The following is a 19,360-nucleotide window of genomic DNA, read 5'->3' as shown; positions in this document are numbered from 1 at the left end:
ATATCGGCCCTTTCCCAATCTCTAAAGTCATCAATTGAGTAGCCATGAAGCTTGATCTCCCTGTGTCCATGAGAATTCACCCCGTATTCCATGTCTCGCTCCTTAAACCAGTTGTACCAGGTACACGTTTGCCAGTGGGTTCACCACCTGTTGTTGTGGATTCTGAGGAAGAATATGAAGTGGAAAGTATTGTAGACTCCCGGAGAAGTAGGGGCAGATTGCAGTACCTAATACATTGGAAAGGATATGGAATTGAGGAAAGCAGTTGGGAGCCTGCAAGTCAGGTTCATGCCCCTAGATTGATACGTTTGTTTCATAGACGCCATCCTGGTAAACCCAAACCTGTTGGGGGCATTTTGGGAGGGGCGTACTGTCATGCCTGCCGAGTCCGTAAGGACGTGGTTGGCAAAGGCATGGTTGGCGAGGGCCGCTAGGTACTGATGAGCGCATGCGCAAGGACTAGCGCATGCGTGATTAGACTATAAAGTCCTTCCTTTCTGTTGGTACGACGCTTTGCGTTCGTTTCGGGATTTGCGCATCGCTTCCGGGTTATGTTGGTGGCGTCCGGACCTCGTCGGGAGTTCTCAGCAGTTTCTCTTCATCTTCCCGATCGTGATCACTCATGGTACCAAGCTAAGTACTGGTGTTCCGTTGAGTTGTAGTAATCCGGTGTTTGGGTTACAACCAGGGCAGGTTTAGCGCTGGGATTTTGTTTTTGAATTGCTTATACCTCCTTACGGAGTTTGTATCTAAGTTACATGTGCTGACAGGGGTGATTTAAGTTGTTGTCAGGAGCCTCGCAGATATTGCTTTAGCGCTCCAAGAATTCTTCTGAGCTTTTGCCAAAGACACAAGACAGGTACTACTATTTCCCTAAAGGGTCACTAGCTACACATGAATGTCTATGGAGAAACTAAATGTCTCATTCATGTTTTAGGGAATCACTAGTAGAGGACCAACTGACTTCTTGTGGAGAAACAGGGAGACATTCTTCTCACGGCACGCCACATATTTGGTACTGTAACTGCGGGACCAGAAATGGGCAGGAGACGTGTTTTAGTTACTCTTGCTTTTAATTGCTCGTACAGTGCATCAGTACAGGTTTTTCGAACTGTGGACCTCCGTGGGGATCTGCTTCTCTCTCGGTGTTGTTTCTTCCGGGTTCCCTCTTCTTTCCTCCAGACCGGACTCCGTCGCTCAGGGGGATCTGGAGGCTCCGTGCTGGCCGCCCACGCCGATGCCGAAGGGGAGAAAGGAAAAGAGAGGCAAGTATCAGAAAGGCGCCACGGATAAGCAGGTGGAAACACAGGGATGGGGTAGTGAGGGAAACACTTAGTTTAGTGCTCTTGCTCTGTTAGTTTAAGGTCAAGGAGGAGGGCGAGTGCTCGTGCTTTCCCCCCTGGGGACGTCCCTCAGGTTCCTCCCTCCCCGGTTTGCTAATAGTCGGGCTTTATCAGAGAACCACCCCAGGAAGCGTTTACGTACCTCCGTGAGCCGTACCCCTCCTGGCGTACGGCTGGGCGACGCGTGGTGTTGGCCTCCAGGCTTTCCCCGTTCTTCCTTGGTAGTCTCGATGCCTCCTTCCTCCTGCAAGGCTCGGTCCGAACTGCTCTCGGATATCAGCTCCCAGGTCCACTCTTGATCCGCCGGCTCTCCTTCGGAGCGAGGGGTTTCGTCTATCCTCCGGATGCTGTCGCTCCGCTTGTCCTCGCTCTCTCCGCTTCCTCCTCTCCTCCGCTCCTCTTCTCCGCTTTCTCGTCCTTCTTCTCTCCGCTCCTCCACGCTGCTTCCCGCCACTCCGCTCCTCTCCACTCTGACCTCTCCTCCGGTGTATAGACACACCTGGGGTTGGGCGTTCTCCTCCTTTATCCACCTGTGAGACTCCTCCCCTTCTACACCTCCGGGCCGGTTAAAGGGCCATACATCCTCCTCGTCACAACTGTAGGAGTCGGGGCTGTACCACTCCGAATACTGCGTGGGCTGTGGAAAGAAGAGGGGGGGGTCACATTGGGTCAGTTCGCGCCCTGTTGCGGGGCTCCCCATGGGAACCCCGTTACACACCTCCCCCCCTGGACGCTTCCGCTCAGGAAGCGGATGACGAGACAGAAAGTCAGCCACAACATTGTCCACACCCCGCTTGTGGCACACTCTGAAGGAGTACGGCTGCAAGGCCAGGAACCACCTCATGATCCTGGCATTGGAGGATTTGTTCCGCGCCATCCAAGTAAGGGGCGCGTGGTCCGTGTAGAGTGAGAAGGGTCGGCCCTCGAGGTAATAGGCCAGTTTTTCCACGGCCCACCGGATAGCCAGGCACTCCTTCTCCACCGTAGCATACTTTAGTTCCCGTGGGAACAGTTTCCGACTGACGAACAGGATCGGGTGGTCCAATCCGTCCCGGCCTTCCTGGGACAACACAGCGCCGATCCCAAACTCGGACGCGTCAGTGTGCAAGGCGAAGGGACGCGCAAAATCCGGTGAATTGAGGACGGGGGTGGAAGTAATTCTTTTCTTCAACTCGTTAAAAGAGTCCAGCATGACCACCGTGGGCTTGGCCAGTGCGGCCTGTTTGACCGAGGTCTGCAGGGCATCCGTGAGGGGGGAGGCCACCTGGGCAAAGTTCGGTATGAAACGTCGATAGTACCCGATTAGCCCCAAAAACGCCCGTAGTTCTTTTTTTGTGGTGGGAAACGGTGCCTCTGAAATGGCCCGGACTTTCTCCGTTTGTGGCTCGATCATGCCGTGTCCCAGCACGTACCCCAGGTACTTCACTTTGTGAAAGGCTAGCCGTGATTTTCTAGCATTAATCTTTAGACCCGCCTGGTTCAGGGTATCCAACACTTGCGACAGGTGTCTCAAATGGGTCTTCCAGTCGGGGCTGAACACCACAATGTCGTCTAGGTAAGCTGAGGTGAAGGACGACAGACCGTGTAGTACGTTATTCATAAGTCTCTGAAAGGTGGCGGGGGCTCCGTGAAGGCCAAACGGTAGTACCGTGAACTCATAATGGCCCTCTGTTGTTGAAAAGGCTGTTTTATGCCGGTCCTCCTCCCTTAGTGGTACCTGCCAGTACCCTTTTGTGAGGTCTATCGTGCTTATGTACTGCGCCTCTCCCAGCTTTTCTATGAGTTCGTCAATCCGTGGTATGGGATATGCATCAAACTTTGAGATGGCGTTCAGGGCCCGAAAGTCCATACAGAATCTACGTGATCCGTCTGGTTTGGGTATGAGAACGATGGGGCTAGACCAATTGCTGTGCGAGGGGCGGATGACTCCTAGTTGTAACATGTCAGTTACCTCGCGGCGTATGTCTTGTCTCCTGGCTTCTGGGATCCGATAAGGCCGTATTTTTACCGTCTTTCCTGGATCGGTGTCTATGCGGTGTTCTGCCATCGTGGTTTTCCCCGGGAGGTCTGAAAACACCTGTTCCTGTTTCAGTAGGATGTCCATCAGCTCTTGTTTTTCCTCCTGTCTCAAATCATCGTTGATCACGAGCAGGGGAATCGTAGAGAGGCAAGGGTTTTTATCCGACTCCGCAAGGTGGACCGGACGGGGGGGTTTCCCTAGCCATTTTTTTAGCAGGTTGATGTGGTAGACTTGCTTTTTTCTGGCGTTCATTTGTAGCCGGTAACTGGTCTTACCGATCTTCTCCACGACTTGGTACGGACCACTCCACGCTGCCTTGAATTTTTGTGTGAAGGAGGGCAACAACACTAGAGCCCAATCCCCTTTTTCCAAGCTCCTCCATTTCTTTCCTTTATCATAAAGGGTCTTCTGTTTGTTCTGGTGTTTCTCGAGATTGGCGAACGCCAGGTCCCTTAGTTTCCCTAGCTTGGAACGCAGGTTTCGAGCGTATTCTAGAGTGTTCGCGGTTTCCTCTGGGGTTTCGTTTTCCCACGCCTCCTTGGTCATGTCCAGTAGTGATCTGGGCTTTCTCCCTTATAACATCTCAAAGGCCGAGACCCCTAAACTGCTTTGGGTTTGCCCTCGGATTACATACAAAGCAATGGGAAGCACCTGGTCCCATTCGTTACTGTTGACTTCCAGCATTTTTCTTAAGGTAGTTTTTAGGGTGCGGTTGTATCTCTCTACTAATCCGTCGGTTTGAGGGTGGTATACAGCGGTCCTTATCTGGTTTATATGAAGCACTTTACATACGTCCCCCATGAGGCGTGACACGAAAGGGGTCCCTTGGTCGGTTAGTATTTCCTTAGGGAACCCGACCCGGGTGAATAGCTCAAGCATCTTGTCCGCCACGTTCTTGGAGGTGGTGGACGTTAGGGGAAATGCTTCCGGGAATCGCGTGGCATAATCGACGATGACTAGGACATAAGAATATCCCTTCTTTGTTTTTGGGAGAGGTCCAATAATGTCCATACCAATTCGTTCAAAGGGAACTCCGATAATGGGGAGGGGTTGTAATGGCACCGCAGGGGGCCTCGTCATGTTTCTGGTTTGGCAAATGTCACACTCCTTGCAGTAAGTCAAAGCGTCTTTGTATATCCCGGGCCAGTAAAAACACTTCAGGAGGTTCTGGGTGGTTTTCTCTGCTCCCGTGTGACCGGCGACTAAATGAGAATGCGAAAAGAACAGGACCTGTTCGCGGAATGACACAGGAACCAACAACTGCTCTGGGTCCTCTTTCCCCCCTTGGCGGTACAACAGGCCGTTTTTGATATACAGTCTCGGATAACGCCGTGGGTCCTCGTCTTGGGTGTGATGTGCCTTCTCCCAGGCGTTGATCAAGGTGGAGTCATTGGCCTGGGCGAATTGGAAACTGTGGTCCAATGTCCAGGGATCCGAGGAAGCTAAGGCCGTCACCGCTTCTGATGCTCTCCTGGTTACCAGTGTCCTCTTTGTCTGGGCCATGCTCCGCTCGAACATGGACAAAAAGGCCGGGTTGTCCGTTCCGATTATCAGATCTTCAGGGAGCGTCGACAATACCCCAACCCGAACCCTTACGGCTGGTCCTTCCTGGGGTTCTAGGGACAATAGAGCGACGGGATAGGGTTTCACATCCCCGTGGACACCTCGGATGTATACTTGTTCGTGGGGTATGAGCTGGTGGGGCCTTACGTGGTGGGCCTGAACTACGGACTGTCGGCAGCCAGAATCCAGGAGCGCCTGCACTGGGTTACCGTTTATCCTCATACTTACGCGGTATGCGTGTCCCATCTCAGCCGAGTAGAGGACGGTGCGGGGCAGGTATCCTACTTCCATCGGTTCGTCTGCTGGTCTTCTCCTGGGGCAATGTCGGGCTATATGACCCCAGGTCCCGCACTCAAAGCACTGTGGCCCAGTGTGAGGGAGGGGTTCGCTTTTCCAGGGACGGGGTTTGGGTGGTTCTGGAGCCCTCAGGAGTTTTTTTTCAGGTCTGAAGGGCGTCTTCCCCTTGTCGATCTCCAGGTTCTGCAGGGGTCTCTGTTGTACTCGGGAATAGGTGTTAGCCATCTCTACGGCTTGTGCTGTCGTCAGATCAGGGTGTTGTTTTAGCCACCTCTGGGTGGCAAAGGGTAGCGCCTCTACAAATTGTTCCAAGTAAATCCGGTCCATTATTTCCTCTTTTGTGCTTTCGTTCGGGCTGAGCCACTTGTCGGCGGCCATCTTCAATCTGACAAAGAGGGTTTTCGGCGTTTCTCCGGGTACACCTCGTTCTCGCCGGAACCTCAGCCGGTAAGCTTCCCTGTCCAATCCCAGATGGTCCAGGATAATCCGTTTGATATCTGTATAAGGGGTGTCACCCCTTGGATTGGCCACCTGGTAGGCGGCTTGTGCCTCGCCAACCAACAGTGGGGCCAGAAAAAACGGCCATTTTGCCCCAGGCCATCCACAGGCTCTGGCCGCCCGTTCAAAATTTAATAAGAAAGCATCGGGGTCCTCTCCAGGTTGATACTTTTGTAGAGAGACCCCTCCTATGGTGTGGGGTATGTTACTGACTGACACCGGGCCTGACGTGAGAGGGGGGTCCAAAGCACGGGCCGTCACGGCGGTTTTTATCAGCTCTCGGTCGGCTTCTGCTGCCCTGAGCTGTTGCTCTGCCAACCTCTCCAGCCTCTCCTGCCCTTGCACCAAGGCTTGAACCACGCTCTCCATCTTCTGGTTGCAGATGGCTATGTTGCCCGCATTCTCCACCACTGTAACTGCGGGACCAGAAATGGGCAGGAGACGTGTTTTAGTTATTCTTGCTTTTAATTGCTCGTACAGTGCATCAGTACAGGTTTTTCGAACTGTGGACCTCCGTGGGGATCTGCTTCTCTCTCGGTGTTGTTTCTTCCGGGTTCCCTCTTCTTTCCTCCGGACCGGACTCCGTCGCTCAGGGGGATCTGGAGGCTCCGTGCTGGCCGCCCACGCCGATGCCGAAGGGGAGAAAGGAAAAGAGAGGCAAGTATCAGAAAGGCGCCACGGATAAGCAGGTGGAAACACAGGGATGGGGTAGTGAGGGAAACACTTAGTTTAGTGCTCTTGCTCTGTTAGTTTAAGGTCAAGGAGGAGGGCGAGTGCTCGTGCTTTCCCCCCTGGGGACGTCCCTCAGGTTCCTCCCTCCCCGGTTTGCTAATAGTCGGGCTTTATCAGAGAACCACCCCAGGAAGCGTTTACGTACCTCCGTGAGCCGTACCCCTCCTGGCGTACGGCTGGGCGACGCGTGGTGTTGGCCTCCAGGCTTTCCCCGTTCTTCCTTGGTAGTCTCGATGCCTCCTTCCTCCTGCAAGGCTCGGTCCGAACTGCTCTCGGATATCAGCTCCCAGGTCCACTCTTGATCCGCCGGCTCTCCTTCGGAGCGAGGGGTTTCGTCTATCCTCTGGATGCTGTCGCTCCGCTTGTCCTCGCTCTCTCCGCTTCCTCCTCTCCTCCGCTCCTCTCCTCCGCTTTCTCGTCCTTCTTCTCTCCGCTCCTCCACGCTGCTTCCCGCCACTCCGCTCCTCTCCACTCTGACCTCTCCTCCGGTGTATAGACACACCTGGGGTTGGGCGTTCTCCTCCTTTATCCACCTGTGAGACTCCTCCCCTTCTACACCTCCGGGTCGGTTAAAGGGCCATACATCCTCCTCGTCACAACTGTAGGAGTCGGGGCTGTACCACTCCGAATACTGCGTGGGCTGTGGAAAGAAGAGGGGGGGGTCACATTGGGTCAGTTCGCGCCCTGTTGCGGGGCTCCCCATGGGAACCCCGTTACAGGTACCTTGATATATATCACTCATTATATACAGTTACGTTCAGGGCACGCATTCAGAACTAACGTTTATCCCTTACTTATAGGAGTGCTCTTTCCGTTGCATATCACTACCTACCTTTCTGTGAAGATAACAGAAGTACGTCACGTTTAGGTAGAAGCATTGCCCACAGCGTCCAGGTATTGCATATTCCTGTTATTTAGATACATATATATAGAGATACTGAACATTTCTATTAATCATTCCTATTATTCATAGGAGAAGATCCTGAAGACCATAGTGTATGCTGTCCAGTTCTCTACTCATCCTGGATTTCTGATTCCTGTGTCTCACCCAACCTTTCCTTGTTTTGTTTCCCTGCTTTCCCTGCATTGGCATCATCTCTTTTCACCAGTATATATAAATCCTTGGTGGAGAGTGAACCGGTGTAGGGGAGTTGTGGACAGAGCTTCAACTCTGTGGTGTTTCCGAGGCATCCAACTACAGGACACGACACATAAGTGTTGTGACTTCATCCCAGGCTTAGAGGATGTTACACAGTCCTGTGTTTCTTACGCAAAAGCCTTACATCCAAGATGGATACAGTGGGCCACCCCTTAAATACTACTGATGCAGACTATGTCTTTGACCCTACACTACAAACACAATAATTCCTACAATATGAAGGAGAATATCCTGTGCCCAATGACGTTTTGCCTCTTGACCAGTATAACTTCATAGTCTAAACTGATGGTTCTGCCCAGCCTGCAGTCAGAATAAAACAGCAAAACTCCACTGCCTGCAACACTGTGAGGGGTAAAATGAGGGATCGAGTCTTTAAGCCTCTCAAAACATTTACACAATTTCTAGGTGATTTTACTGCACAACAGACTGAACTGAAAGCTCTAATTCTGGCACTAGAGAATACCGATCCTGAATTCCCCACACTAATAGCATGTGATTCGTATTATTGTGTCCAGTCTTACAATGAGCACTTAGACTACTGGTGGAATGGATTCAGAGACTCTAAAGGGGAATACTAGCAAGCACAAGTTACTTTGGGGAAAGGTAGCACATTTGAAAAAATGTTTGCCACAGGGTCATGCAAGTCATACATTGAGTTCACCAACGTGTTGGAATACACATTACTGGGAATTCACTGTCTGATGAAAATGCAAAGGCAGCGTTCTGACTGCTGTATTTGCTGCAATTACTCATTCCCATAAGAGAGTGGATGGATAAATCACAGTTGCTGTTAATTCTTCGTGCAATGTACACCATTACCTAACAAATACCCAGCAAAATACTCCTATCTATTAAGTGCACAAAACATACGTTTTGCTCGTATCCCCGGAGCTAGGGATGGGGTGATTCCAAATTCAGATTGCAGACTAAAATTGAAGGTTGCTGCTCATGCAGCGTTCGTTTCTGCCTATGGAGGTGTGGCGACTACAGTTTCACTACTCCAGCAATGCTATTGGTGGCCAGGTCTCTACAAACGGACCAAGCAATATGTCCTTAGCTGTGACATTTATCAGCAAATCAAAGCTTTTACCGCAGACACCTCTCCTAGTTTCTAACAAACCGCTGGCTTTTGTGTATCTCACTGCGGTTCACTAAATTCTGCTGGCTCCTTTAAATACATCCTGTTAGTAGTGGATTTGTGTTCTCCATTCCTATGGGTTTGGCTACTGCAATACTCCTACCTATTAAGTGCACAAAACATACTTTTTGCTTATATCCTCAGAGCTTGGGATCGAGTGATTCCAAATTCAATTCGCAGACTAGAATGGAATCTTAGCTGCTCATGCAGGTTGGTTTCTGCCCATGCAGGTATGGCGGATACAGTTTTACTACTCCAGCAGTGCTATTGGTGGCCCAGTCTCTACAAACAGACCAAGCAATATGTCCTTAGCTGTGACATTTATCAACAAATCAAAGCTTTTACCACAGACACCTCTCCTGGTTTCTAACAAGCCACTGGCTGGTGTGTATCTCGGCCACTACGGTTCACTGAACTCTGTTGGCTCCTTTAAATAATCCTGTTAGTAAATTTGTGTTCTTGATTCCTATGGGTATGGCCATTGCAATTGGCTGTTGCTGGAACTGTTAAAAAAGATTTGCAAGTGTTTATCGGCACATATGCAGTGGCTGCATTCCACTCGGATCAGGGACCAGTGTTTGCCTCTAGGGCTTACAGCGATACTATGAGGACCCTGGGTGTGGCTGTGCATTATTCTTCCCCTACCATCCTGAAGGACATTTGATAGTGGAGAGAAAAAAACGTGACTTAATGCAGTCTTTAACAGCTAGAGTATTAGGTTCAGGTCGCGACTGGAGCCGTCATCTATATGAAGTACAGAGAGCTTTAAATAATCTGCCTAGAAGATACTTGGGCGGCCGTTCTCTCTATGAAGTCCTGGCCGGCATCCAGGTTTGGTTGCCGGACCTTGATAATCCTGGTACAGTAGAGGCGGATAAGCTTTTGATGTCAATGAATGTCTGCGCTGTCTTACAGGAACTGAAAGACTTCCAAGATGACAGTTCGAACGGACACACAAAGTGTTCTGCCACTGGAAAGGTGAAGGTGCAACCAGCAACTCCGGTCTGAATTCCAAAGATTGAGGATATAGGGCTAGATGTATCAAGATACCCTTTAGTGAATCTCAAATAACGATTTTTAAGGAATCGCTATTTGGGATTTGCAAAATGGTATGTATGTAGAAAGTCGCAGATTTTTAGCGATTTCTTAAAATTCCTTATTTGCGATTAGCAAATTGCTAATCGCAATTAAGGAATAATTTCCCATTCATTTCTAAGGGCGAGGCCCATAGGAAGGAATGGAAAATTATTCTCCGTTTACGATTCGCAATTAGCTAATCGCAAATTGAGAATAATTTGAAGGGTGCAAGGGTGTCTTAAGGACACCCTGCTGCACCTCAGAATTTGACATGTGTGCGCATATGGCGTACATACATGCCCTAAGGGCATGTATGAGCGTCACGTGCCACCTTTACAAATTGCAAAAAGTGCATTTGTAAAAGAAATCGCAAATTACCACCAACTACAAGTTGGTGGTAATTTGCGATTTCTTAAGGGAAAATCGCTAATTGGAAATGCTTGATGCATAGCATTTAAGGAATCGCAATTTGCGATTCCTTAAATGCTGACGCAAAGTTGAGGAATCGCATATTTTGCGATTCCTTAAATTTGCGATGCGATTTTTTCATACATCGCAATTCCTGTTTTTTTGTCGCAAACGCTACTAATTTCCGATTCGCAGTTTTTGCGACAAAAAAAACGCTTGATATATCTAGCCCATAGTTCGAGAGAAGATTGTCGGTAAAAAGGTGTTTGGCCCATCTCACAGAGCACTGGTGCCAGCCCTGGCAGTTGAAGGTACAAGAACAGTATTTCTGCCACCCTTGCTGGTTGTAAACAGAAGAGATTTGTATCCATACAGTAGGCCACAAGGGCTCCTGGTTCGGAACTTGTCTCCTGTCACTAACATACAGGAAGCACCTCTACAAAACATTAAATAATACAGAAATTTCTACTACCCGGCGTGGGATATTAGACACTGAAGTTTTGCTACTTCGAGTTACATCTAACAATACCATACATATAACATATGTGAATTCACAGTTATCACTAATAACAAAGTTGTTTATTTTGATCCACCTTTGGAAATATCTACCAGTTTGACACTGCCCAGTGAGGTCCTGTTTTTGCACAGAATGCTTCTGGCTATTTTGCAGATATTGATGACTTTTCCTTGGATTAATCAGATACACCATTGCATGGGACTCATGCATTCATTTTTTGGCTTAAACACAATTACTTATTTCCACCTTGGATTTATATTTGGTTTAAATCTGCATGCTTTTCTTTTTCATCTGGATTAGATTTGTGACAGTTTTCTTTTTGCTCCTAAACCGACATTATCTCCTAGAACGCTCTGTTTTTGAACTGGTAACCGAGGTATTGAAGCCTCATTCTTCATCTCATAAAGTGAAAAGAGACAAGTCCCTTGTGAACATTTCTGCATTTCCAGTCCCAGATGGCATTGTGTGGGATAACGTCCCATTTGATATGTTTGGTCCGACAGACACTTTACAGATACCTTATATTTTTAAAATGTCATCAGATCATGTAATAATTCCTGGCAGCTTGTCTGATGATTGGGGTGTTAATATTGTGTGTTTCTTTGCTTTCTGAGCCAAATATTATACTGTATTGAAAGTGAAGAGATATATAGTGGAACAAGTAATTACGGTGAAATGTTCTGTTATCATAATTGTCATAATTATGAACTATTTACACAGAGCTAGTAGTCCATGTGAAGTGTCTTATTATTTTAAACTTTCCTCTTCCCCAGCGAAGAAAAATATGCTTACTGGCACTACATTGATTTATTCAGCTTCTTTTGTTTTCTAACTGTCTGTACAAAATTATCAATTATGGAAAGACAATATTAATCTGAAAAGTGTTAGGGAATGAAAGAATTAAGTCCAAGGTAATACAGCTTTGTTTAAACCATGTCTAATACCAAGACCGATGAACAAAACAGTACAGGAGACACCATGCCTAGGCTTGGCTAAAATTAAGGACATGAACACACCAAATATTCCCATGTTTTGATAGTTGAAAACAGTTTACAAATTACACTGAAGAACAGCTCAACAACATGATACACAATGGCACATACAATGCTTCACATTCCAGTTTAGATAGGTGGCTAGTATGGCCATTAGATACTCATGGTTGTCATGCACGTTTTTTAGACAACACAAAGGTTTTCAGAATAAAAAGACCATATCCACGTTATGTGCAGACACAACACTCAGGGTGGATAGAACATACAGCGTGGGAAAGTTATGCCAGAAATGGTTACAACATTCTACTCTAGATGCAGTGGAAGAACACTTGTCCTTTCTAATGATTTGGATTTACAGGATTTATTGTTACGTCCTATATCAACACTTCAGAAACGCTCTCTATATGGCATACACAATGAACTTGCAGTTTCCCAGCATGAAGCTGCTGAGCTCATACAAGAAATTGACAGTTCTAATTTAGAGAAGGCATTGGTTGTTGATGATAAAGGTATGACTATTTTATCAACTAGGATTTATTCTCTGAATAATATTGTGTCCTCTGCAATTGATATTATACAGAGTGACATGTCGCTCTTACAACATGGACAAAGCCAGCTTAGATCAATTATGCAATTGAGCTGGATCGTTGCAGACTTTAAAGTCTGATTGCATACTATGGAAATACCTGAACGTGACAGATTTATTTTTGCCTTATGATTTAACACGATCACAAAAAATAATAGCAAAAAAGGACATCATTTACACAATGTTAATCACTGAACACATTGAGAAGCTGCCTTTTACAGTAACTGAGACACCACCTACTGAGTGGTTAATCCATGGATTAATTTCTCTGCCAATTTCTATGTTTCACTTCACATCATGTTTGAAACATTTTCTAGAAGTGAGTTCTTAAGGGGCAGATTTTTTACACAAGTCATGAATCCTACCTTTCGATTTCAGATGAAGAAATAGGGAAACAAACTGAAGAATTTCTCGGTGGAAACAAATGTGAAACTTTGGCCATTCTCTCAATTGCAAGGAGGTCATTCTTTACGGCATGTGTAATGCATCAGTGGCCAACTTAACATGTTATTTGAAGGGTGTCTCAGCTACTTTGATTTATCCGATATTCAGATTACTTTCAAATGGAAGTTATTTGATGCTGAATGACTAAGGTTATTGTGGGATGAAGCCGTGAGTACCCTATGCGGTAACGATTTCCAGGGTCATGACTTGCTGTAATATTGTGTTATCTCTGTCCACGTACACAGTCAGAGAGGTGACAGTTTGGCCTTCGGTAGCCATTTTTAATGTGAACTTTGATAAGTTGAGCAGACTGAAAGCCTTATTGTTTCAGAAGGAGTTTTCTTTAACATCTGCTAGAGAGATGTTTGATCTCCAAGTAGCAAGGTCGTCCTCTGCAATACAATCACTACTATGCACTAACTATCCTCAATATTACGGAGAACTTGTGCACCCTGTGTGTTTAATGCATCTAATACTACTGAAGTAGTACACTTTTTTTAAAGCATTTGGGTCTGACTTAGTTAGCATGTTCCAGACTGTCTTCGGAGTGATTCCATCTTTCATACACTCCCTGGTTTCCAGTTTCTTTGGAGGTATACCACTGGTACTTTTTCTGATTGTCAAGTTTTGGTTCTATTTTTGCTGCTCCGCAATGGATGTTCCCCCTCGCAGCCAAATAGTGATGGAACTGTCACATGTGATAATCTGTTGCGAGCATGTGAAGCAATGCTTTGAGCCGCCCATACTTCGAGAACTCAATAACAACTTGTCTTTGTCCTTTCAACCTGTGTGGTTACATTGTGTTCAGCCTGTGTTCCACTGTCTCTGTTGCACTTTTGAGTGTGCCATGTATGTATGGCTTGGAATGCAACCATTTCAATATACAGAAATGGACCTGCTGATGTGTCTGCTAAGGATTAATTTTCAGTGTTGTCCTATGCAATTGCAGCTTCCATAAAATGCATATTATGAGCCTGTCTTGGATGCTTCAGCTCCTTGATTTTTGGATCCTGGCTCCTCCTGTCAAACTACCCTACTGGCAGACACACCATTGGTGGCTGCTGATTGGGTTGGCTACAACCATCTATGTGCTTTGGAACTTGAGGTTCGGGCCACAACGGAAATATTGTCTGCGGAAGCGAGATCCAGTATGGTTCCTGTTGACTCAATGAACATATCACTCATTCCTGGAGTATCAACATTTGAATTCAGCATTTTATTTTTTTACATCGCTTTTATTCTTTCATTAAATGTGTGTTTTAAATTGCTATTTATAGGCAATATTGGCTTTCATTTTGGTTAATTTTTTAGCATTAGATCCCTTAGGGCCAAGAAGCGGGTGTAGTGAGGTTTAACCCCTTGCGCGCTGGCAAAATTTTCGTGCTGTGCGGGCGAAACAGAGAATGGGCGGAGTTCAGACGCCCCCCGGCAGTCATTAGCACATGGCTACCGTGACGCGTGACGTCCCGGGGCCGTCCTGAGCACCGAAGGGGTTAACAGTGGCCATGCACAAAAAGCTTCAGTTTTACATGTTTATGTTTAAACTTGACATCTTTCTGGACAAGTGACTTTTTGCCTGCTCTTCACTTACATGGTAAGGTACTCCGAATGTGTTCTGCTCGCAAGCACATTTCTTTGCAAGCATTTTATCCCAACACTGTACATTATGTTCAAGGATAAAGTACACTGAGCACACTGCCCTTGAGTATTGTTGTTTTCTGTTTGGAGACAGCTCTGAGTCGGAAATACAAACAAGGAATAGCTGAGGACCTCAGACACAGTGCGAAGAAGGGCAGTTTTTAATATATAAACTGACATTTAGCTCATGAGAGGAGCTCTTCCATGGATTATCCTGAACGTTCACCCATGGATTATTCCCAGCCCTGCTGAATTCTGTCACCATCTTGCAAAAGATGGAGGCCTATCTCAAACCAGGTTGGCTTCCTGATACATCACTCATAACAGTAAATGGGGAATTAAGCTACTCCAAGATATCTGGCAATATGTACCTTTTATTACACTCTCTTGTGTAGGTTCAGGGTAGGTAGAGTTTTCATTATGATGTATATTCACCTATGCATATAATCACTGCAATGTTATAATGGCTGCAGTATTCATATTATTCACCATTCTTGTAATGCTGGTAACAATCCTTTGTTTCAGTCTGCTAATAAGTGCAGCTCATGTTTTTTACACAAGAATTCAATTGTTTCAATAAGTGTTTGAAATGCCAATTTGCGTATTACTTGTGTCTAAGCCTAAGGAAATAATGAAAAGGGAGATCTGTTTCCACGATTTTCGTGGGAGGGGGATCAGAGTGCTCATGTTCTAAGGTTGCATACATCATCTGTTACCCTGTCCGGTTTAGGGGTCCAGATGATGCACTGTGAGCTAGCTATGAGTTGGGCCAATATATTCTGATGTATGTGTAGACTATGTTGCATTATTTTGACTCATATGTTGTCCAAACACACAGTCTTACTTGATTAGTATGAACCGTACAACAACATCTACTGGTCGAGAAAGGGTGAAACTCTTGGAAGTACCAAAACTGATGGTGGCGGTGTACGAGATATGGCGATATTTGAATATTTCACATTTGGATCAATATCAGGAGAATGAGTTGATATATTTGAGTAAGGAAATCACAAGACATGCGGCTGCCACACATGATAAATTGGCAGAATTGGCAGGTAAATACATGGTAGACCTCTCTTAGAGTATTTCTTTCCAGAAAGGGCACAGTTAGATGATGAAGCAATTGTGGCCATGTGATCCTCAGGAATGAGATTGCACATGGCTGAATTGGTGAAGTTAATTTGAAAATTGAGTAATTTTGACATATTAGAGAGCAAGTGAGCAAAGAAATCAGGAAAGAAAAATAATCAGATACTACAGAGGTAAATGGTAAGTCACCATCAGTAATCTCAGATGAAGACAAGACTTTAATTTTCCCTATGAGAGGGATGTTAAAGTACTGTGGAGTAGAGGTGATCTTGCGATTTTCATGAATAACTTTCCAAAATTGAGAGAGAATCCTGCCCAGTGGTATACAAAAGTTGACAAGTTTGTAAAAATGTTAAAGGTTCTGTGGTCAGATTTGAACACTTACTTCAACATTGTGGTACCGAGTGGTTGATGGGCCGAATGTAATATAGCTGTGCAATGGCTATGTACAGAGCCCCCAAGAGATGCACGTACCCCCAGACCCTCACCTACGGTGATGACAAAGTACGATGAGGTGATTAACTTTTTGAAGGGAAAAGTCCTAGCAAAGGACAAAATTGGTTAAGTATGAATAGAACTACTCAAGAAGCTAAAGAGTCAGTGCATGCTTATTATGATTGAGTAGAGTGGACAAGAAAATCACAAAAAGGGAGATATGTGGAGTTTTGAGTCACAGTTCGTACTTGAGTTCCGCCCAGAAATGAGTATGCACATCCAACAGAATGTGATTTGTTGGTAGACAAACCCTTTAGATGAGATCCTGAGGAATGCAAAATACTGTAGTAAGGAACAAGAGATGAAGCAGAAGAGACGTAAAGAAAAATTAATGCTGGTGCAAATAAAGCTGGCTCAGAAAGGGTTTCAAAATCAGCTTTATGTAGGGAATGTTGGTGAAGTGCAAGGGGTTGGTTTTCAGAATGGAGGTCAGATGACAGAAGGTGAAGTTGGTGTTTTACAGGGCAAGAGGCCAAGGTGTTCCGATTGATCCAAATTCAGGAATAAATGTAGCAACATTGAAAAAGTTGACTCCTGGAAGAGGGAGTGTAGACAGAATCCTAATTGAGCAAGTAGTGATGGACATATGCAAAGTGTGAATTTAACGCAGATACAAAATGTTCCAGTTCAGGTCCCAGCTCAGCGAATGCAGACACCAAATCAATCACAAATATCTATGATGCAGGTTCCACAAGTTCCAGTGGCCCCACAACATATGGGCAACCTCAGATTTAATATGAATCGAGCATCAAGAGCACACTCAAATCCTTTTAAAAAGCAAAACCCATGTCAACAGTTACCTAAGATTAAAAAGAAGAGGTTTTGAATCCGACAATTCACAATGACGGTGCCTGAGGGGAGAGGAAGATTGCATTCTTGACGCAGTCTTCGAGGTAGACCAAAGTGGACCATTTGTAGAAGGAGATGCAAATGAATATCAAGTGTAATTATTAATTGACACAGGCGCTACCTGTTTCACTGTTAGGACAGTGGAAGTGCCAGACCAACCCTCTCGGGAAAGAAGATTCAAGTTGTAGGTGTTACAAATAAGCAGGGCCACTAGAATTGTACAATTGTGTGGCCACTGCGATTTTCGCAAAATTATGGATCTGCTGCATCTTCCATATAATCCATCATCTACTGCATAATCTGCAGATTTTAACAGAAATAAATTGTTTCTAGCTCAAACAATTCAAAAGTTACTAAAATCGCAGCTGCACATATTGCTGCACAATGGAAGATCCTTTGCCTAGTTTGACTGGTCACCGTTCTGTTGCTTATTGCTATGTTTGGGTGCTAAACAAAGGTGCAGCCTATACCCAGACAGTGTTAACAAGTGTACAAATGATAAAATTATCAAGTAATACTATCAGAAAGTTTGATGCATTATGCCACATAATTTGGCTTTTCTTGCTGCAAAACGTAATCAACCCTGCCGCATAATTTGTCCCTCTCCTGGCACATAATTCAAGTGGCCCTGCAAATAACTAACGCAGTTTAGAAGAAGGTTCCTGTAAAAAATAGTCTCATTTCAGGAAGATCACCAATTTGCTATGTGTGACTCAAGTCCTATAAATCTCTTAGGAAGGGATCTTTTGTGCAAATCGAATTGCACTATTAATATTTAATACTTTATTTCGTCCAAGGGGCCATAAAAGGGCAATTACAATAAATACATCATAATAATTAGAGTATGAAACATAAAAAAGACATATTGTGATGAATAATAATCAATAGAATGGGCCTTGTAAAAGGATCTTGGAAAGATTACCACCCTCTTAGGTCCATCCATAATAAATACCCTGTTCTTGTAAAGTTAGCAGTTAAAAAAAAGAGCACATGATTTAAAAAAAACAATTAAAAGTAATACATAGGTACAATATGGCCAATTGTATTGTGAAACACAAAGCTTGTGCGTACATAGCAGAAAAAATGGTTATAAGTTCTCAGATGTTAAGCTTATTGTACGTATTGCCCAAGCCTCCCATAAAAACCATAATATTGCAAACACTAATAGCTCATTTGTGTCCGTTTTCAATAGTCACATTGCCTCCCAGTAATGCATTACACCCTTGAGTTTACACCATGCGATAATCAATGTTTATTGTACACCAGCCGGCATTGAACCCTGTACGAACAGTGGAGGATTTACGTTGTGTAGAACACGTCCGAATAACAAACAGAATGTAGTGTTTCTGAGAACACTGCCATATAATCTCACGTAGTGGTTGGAATCACTCCGGTGATTGACAAGATGCTAAAACAAGGAATTTTGAGAGAAATCCTTAGAAGGCCTTGCAATTTCCAGATTATAGGTTTACAAAAGCCTAACGGCAAGTATAGAATCGTACAGGATCTTTGAAGAATGTACAGTATACAATAATATTTCAAATGTGTTTACTGCTGTGGAGCTATGCCAGGTCATTTTCTCTATTCCATTACATGAGGACAGTCATTTTCTGTTCTCCTTTTTGTTCAGAGATAGAGCTTTAGCATGGTGCTGGGTTCCAGGGGTATACACCTTTGATTTGTGATCAGATATTAAAAAAAGAATCTTGAGACTTTACAAATGCCTTGTAACTCAGTTATTGTGCAATACATTGATGACCTGTACACAAGAAGGTTGTAAACAGGACATGATTGCTCTACTGAATCATTTGGCTGAGAATGGACACAAAGAGTACCCAAGCAAGTTACAATACTGCCAGAAAGAAGTTCTGTATTTAGGACATCTCTTTGAAAAGGGAATGGGAAAGGAATCACACCAATTTTGAAATTGAATCCCCCAAAAACAGAGAGAGATAGGTCAGGATGTTTTCGGGAACGGTGGGCTAAAGTCGACAGTGGGTACCCAACTTTTCCCTTGTGGCCTAGCCTTTACTGAGGCTGAGGCCCAAGGATGTGCCTGATATGCTTCATGGGACGACTGCTTAAAAGCGTTCCTAGAGCTGAGAAAAAGTCTCTGTTGTGCTCCATCACTGGGAATGACTGATTACAGTAAAACGTTCACATTATTTTGAAAGTGAGAGGGAGAGCTGCACTTTCTCAGTGCTTACTCAATTACACGGAGACTGTTGAAGACCTGTGGCAATTTTTTCAACTACTCTTGACCCTATTGCTGCAGGACTGCCCGGTTGCCTTAAAGCGTTCGCGACGGTTGGTGTCAGTTTTGAGAGAAGTGAGAGTATAGTTATGGCACATCCTCTTACAGTAATGATCGCTCATTCTGTGGACATTTTGCTCACTAATACTAAGACCCAATATTTCACAAATAGCAGACTTATAATATATGAACACTTAATTGTTGCTGCAGGGAAAGTAGTGTTAAAAAGATGTCAGACTCTCAATTCAGATACACTATTAC

General features: G+C 45.2%; 1 protein-coding gene across 1 annotated transcript; it reads right to left on the bottom strand.

Moving 5' to 3' along the window:
* Positions 1-1,365: 1,365 nt before the first annotated feature.
* Positions 1,366-5,601, bottom strand: LOC147688661 (uncharacterized). Its single transcript, XM_086939812.1, has 2 exons — positions 5,155-5,601; positions 1,366-1,980 (listed from the first exon to the last, which is right to left on the bottom strand). Exons 1-2 carry the CDS (start codon positions 5,599-5,601, stop codon positions 1,366-1,368), a joined length of 1,062 nt encoding a protein of 353 aa, XP_086795938.1.
* Between the last annotated feature and the right edge of the window lie 13,759 nt (positions 5,602-19,360).

The sequence above is a fragment of the Lissotriton vulgaris genome, chromosome 10 (genome assembly GCF_964263255.1).
Source record: "Lissotriton vulgaris chromosome 10, aLisVul1.2, whole genome shotgun sequence".
NCBI classification, from domain to species: domain Eukaryota; kingdom Metazoa; phylum Chordata; class Amphibia; order Caudata; family Salamandridae; genus Lissotriton; species Lissotriton vulgaris.
The sequence above is the reverse complement of the archived record's forward strand: the minus strand, read 5'-3'. Positions and strand labels throughout refer to the sequence as shown.